The 4,693-nt window shown below is 52.3% G+C and overlaps 1 protein-coding gene across 1 annotated transcript; it reads right to left on the reverse strand.

Moving 5' to 3' along the window:
• Positions 1-1,951: 1,951 nt before the first annotated feature.
• Positions 1,952-2,520, reverse strand: LOC108298244 (tubulin beta chain-like). The gene has a single exon (XM_037735702.1). The coding sequence runs from the start codon at positions 2,261-2,263 to the stop codon at positions 1,952-1,954; it is 312 nt and encodes a 103-aa protein (XP_037591630.1). The 5' UTR covers positions 2,264-2,520.
• Positions 2,521-4,693: the final 2,173 nt, after the last annotated feature.

Genomic DNA, 4,693 nt, shown 5'->3' on the forward strand with positions numbered 1-4,693 from the left:
TGGCACCCATGGCTACAGACACTTTTGTTTAGCACCATGGAGAGCTCCCTGCACAGAAGCAAGGATCCCTCTCTACCTGAGAACTAGACTCTGCCCAGCACTGTATTTGATAATACTACTCAATTACATGTGCTTTTCTCTTTCCTCAAATACTTCTAGGGCTGGGAGGGTCATCAGTAATCCCCCACTTTGTGCGGAGGCCCCATTTTTGCTGGACAGCTAGAAGGTGGGAAGATTCTTTTACATACCCCTGCAACTGCCAGTGCTTGTTCTGTGTGACCCTTGCAGCCGTCCTGTGCCGTAGGTGCTGCCATTGCCATGAATCAAGTGGGGAGACAGAGACCCAAGCTCCTTCACCTCTCAAGGGAGCTGGGCCCACCCACAGACCTCCACTTGGAGAAAAAAAATGGCCTTGCTGGGCCTGTCCATTTCCAGGCCCCACCTACCTCCCTCATGTACATGTGTCTGTTTGTGAAGCCTTCACAGCATCTTGGCTTCCAGGCTCTCCATCCCGGCTGCCTCTCTGGCACTTGCCATTTGGCTGTGCAGGTCCAGAGAGACATCTATACTGTTTGTCAAAGTCTGAAATAAGCCTGTCTTTTAATTTTGCTGACTCTCAGTAGTAATTTTATTTTTATTATTTATTCATTCATATATTTATTTATTTATTTTTGAGACAGAATCTTGCTCTGTTGCGCGGGCTGGAGTGCAGTGGTGTGATCTCAGCTCACTGCAACCTCCACCTCCCGGGTTCAAACAATTCTCCTGCCTCAGCCTCCCAACTAGCTGGGATTACAGGTGTGTGCCACCTCACCCAGCTAATTTTTGTATTTTTAGGAGAGACAGGTTTCACCATGTTGGCCAGGCTGGTCTTGAACTCTTGGCCTTAGGTGATCTGCCTGCCTCGGCCTCCCAAAGTGCTAGGATTACAAGTGTGAGCCACTGCACCCGGCCCCAGTAGTAATTTTTTTTTTAGAAGGCAAACTGGTTCTCTGGCAGTTACACTTCAGGGCCAATCAATTCTCAAAAGTCAAGGCTGGTGCCACCCCACTCCCTCTAAACTGCTTGAGACAGAGCAGTGCTTTTGAAACGTTGCAGAGAAGACAGTTCTCCAGGGACATCCAACAAAATGCAGATTCACAGGCATTCCCCTAACAACAGGTCCAGGGCCAGGATCTGTATGCCTAACCCAGGGTCCCAGGTGATTGTTACTATTATTGAACCATTCGAGGAGAGGCAGGTAAAAGTGCATATTCCTGGCAAAGCAAACGCTCAGAGGCATGAGAGAGAGTGATGAGATGAAGGAATCCCAACCATGCCTGCTACCTCACTTGGAATAAAATCTTCACCCTTTTTGCCATGACCTACAGCCCTGCAGACCCCTCTGCCCTCTCCACCCCGCAGCCTGGCCATGTTTTTCTGACTCCCTAGCCTAGTCACACTGCTGTCTGCCAGTCTGGGAAACAGGCCCACATGCTCACTATTCCTCTGCGTGAAATGCTCTCCCTCTGATCTTGCCATGGCTGTCTCTTTCCCACTCTGCACATTTCAGCTTAAATGTCACCTCACAGAGGCCTCCCCAGCCACCTCTTTAAAGCAGGGGGTCCCTGTTCTTCTCTAGAAGCAGGCGGTATTTATTTTGCAGCACCAATAATGACTGAGAATGTTGTTGTTAGCATGTGCTCCTTGAGGTCAGGAACTTGGTTTTGTTCAAGGTGGATCCCCAGTGACTAAGTCAGTGCCCAGCACATACAGCAGTGGGTAATGAGGTATTTGTGGAAGGAATGAAGAGTTCCGTGTGGCTGGAGTGGAAGGGGATTGGCCAAGGTGGCTGTGTGGGAAGCAGGAGCTCCACTGAACTCTCACCTTGCCCACCCCTTTCTTGTACTCCCAGCCCCCAACTCTTTCTGCTGCAGGACTTTCCATCCTGCATTCAGGCACTGGGAGTCTATCATGTGCATGGCAGGTCAGGGGAATGCACAGCCTCCCTCGTGGACATGCGACCTCTAAAAATGGCAGCCACAGTTAGGTAGCGGCCATGACGGGGGTCACAGGCGGCCATCATATTCTTAGCATCAAAGAGTTGCTGAGTGAGCTCAGCCACGGTCAGGGCCCGGTACTGCTGGCTGCCCCGGCTGGTCAGCGGGGCAAAGCCGGGCATGAAGAAGTGCAGCCGGGGAAATGGAACCATGTTCACGGCCAGCTTCCGCAGGTCGGCATTCAGCTGGCCCGGGAAGCGCAGGCACGTTGTGACCCCACTCATGGTAGCAGACACCAGGTGATTCAGGTCACCGTAGGTAGGTGTGGTCAGTTTTAAGGTCCTGGAACAGATGTTATAGAGTGCTTCGTTATCAATGCAGAAAGTCTCGTCTGCATTTTCTATGAGCTGATGGACAGAGGGTAGCACTGTAGGGCTCCACCACAGTGTCTGACACCTTGGGCGAGGGCAGGACGCTGAATGTGTTTATGATCCTGTCTGGGTACTCCTCCTGAATTTTGCCCAGGAGAAGGGTACCCATCCCAGACCTGGCAAATGGCGGCATCACTCACTTCCTCTGTGAAGCTCTAAGGTTGCTGCAGTCACTGTCCTCATCTTGCGGGTGCTGAACCAACATCATTAGTTTCTATGCTAATCAGGCACCTTCCCAATCTCCACTTCTCTCCAAGCCCATTTATTCCCACCTCATGCACCCCAATGTTCTACTGGGTCCCTGGACCTAACTCTGTTTTCATCCTGGTGGTTGGATGAAAGCCTGCAAAGGAGAGTGGTGGGGGGGTGGGTGAGAAAGGGACTTGTATCCAGCATTGTCTGCACAGCAGAGCCTCTAGCTCTGCCCCTCATGCCCCTCCTGTGATGAGACCCCCTCCTCTATCCACCAGCAACACCAGCAGGCCCCAGGTGACACGGCCCAGCTTTCAGGGGTAGAGGCTCATCCCTGAGGAAAGGGAGCACTCATGCTTGCCCACCTGCCCCAGGCCCAGCACCTACCATGGATGCTGCTGCTTTTGCTCAGGGCACCTGCCAGGGCCTCTGCACCTGCCCCACAGAGCCCATTGTCTCGAAGGTCCAGCGGCTTGACCGATAAACTGGAGCTCAATGAGGAAGCCAGAGCACAGGCACCCTGGGACAGACAGAGCAAACACACTGGCCACTATGCTGGCACATGCTCCAAGGCTCAGCTCATTCTGCCTCCCTCCCCTTCCCACCTGCCTAAGGAACACTTGCATCTCCTTTTAGGCTCCGCCCAGGTCTCCTCCCCACCCCCAGCTCTCCCTGAGTCCCCAGCAGGTTAGGGGCCTGCAGGCTCCCCAACCCTTAATGCCACCTGTCACAGCCTCAATCCCATCTGTCTCCCAGATATGGGGGATGGGGCATTTCTGGCACAGGCAGAAGCTGGGGAGTGTGGGACAGACTCAGGAGCACTCCCATGGCTGCTGTCTCCCGGGGCCTCTCCCTGGAAGCCTGGATCTAGTGTCCCTCCAGTGGTACCTGGGGCCCCAGGCCATAGAGCCGGAGGTTCAGCTCTCGGGTGCTCCCTTGGCACAGAGAGCAGGAGATGAGCACAACCCTATGGACCTGTTAAGACCTCCGGTAGAGGATGCCCCTGACCAGTTCTCCAAGGCCATGGGTGCCTGGTAGGAGTCAGGGAGACAAATGTGAACCCCTGCACGGGTATAGCCACCTGCCTCCTCCTCTGCCCTGTGTCACTACCTGGCCTCTAAAGGCACTGCTTCCTGTGCTCCTTGGGACCACTGCTCCACTATGACAGATGAGGACATCAAGGCTCAAGCAACACAGATCTTTTCCTTAAAGTCATTCAGCTATGAAAGAAAGCTGACCGGGTGTGGTGGCTCACGCCTGTAATCACAGCACTTTGGGAGGCCGAGGCAGGGCGATCACCTGAGGTTGGGAGTTCGAGATCAGCCTGACCAACATGGGGAAACCCCCATCTCTACTAAAAATACAAAATTAGCTAGGCATGCTGGCACATGCCTGTAATCCCACTACTCGGGAGGCTGAGGCAGGAGGATCACTTGAACCCAGGAGGCAGAGGTTGTGGTGAGCCGAGATGGTGCCATTGCACTGCAGCGGGGGCAACAAGCACCAAACGCTGTCTCAATAAGGGGGGCGGGGGAGAGACAGAGAGAGAAAAGAAAGAAAAAGGAAGGGAGGAAGGAAAAGAAAGAAAAGAGAAAGAGAAAGAAAGAAAGAAAGAAAAAGCAAGCAAGTAAGCAAGCTGGATGACCTGGGCAACATAGCCAGATAAAAAATTATTTAAATTAGTCAGATGTGGTGGCCCCCTGTATTCTCAGTGACTCAATCAGGAGGCTGAGGAAGGAGGCTCATTGGAATGCAGAGTTCAAGCTCACTGTGAGCTACGATCCTTCCACTGCACTGAAACCTGGGTGACAGAGCAAGACCCTGGCTCTAATAAATAAATACATAAAGTCCCACAGCTAGTGGTAGCTAATCCTGCCAGAGTCAGGCCTCTGCCTGTCTGATGCCAAATATGTTTCGTGAACATTTTCCCCCGGGGAAAACCGGAAATCTAATTTCTATGCATCCATTAGCTTAGTTTTTCCTGCGGTCTGGGAAAATCCCGCTCTGATTGCATTTCAGCACAGTCTGGCGGGATTTTGCATTTTCTTTTTTTTGTCTTTTCTTTTTAAAAATTTATTTTATTTTATTTTT

This window comes from Cebus imitator, unplaced genomic scaffold, assembly GCF_001604975.1.
Source record: "Cebus imitator isolate Cc_AM_T3 unplaced genomic scaffold, Cebus_imitator-1.0 Scaffold919, whole genome shotgun sequence".
NCBI lineage: Eukaryota > Metazoa > Chordata > Mammalia > Primates > Cebidae > Cebus > Cebus imitator.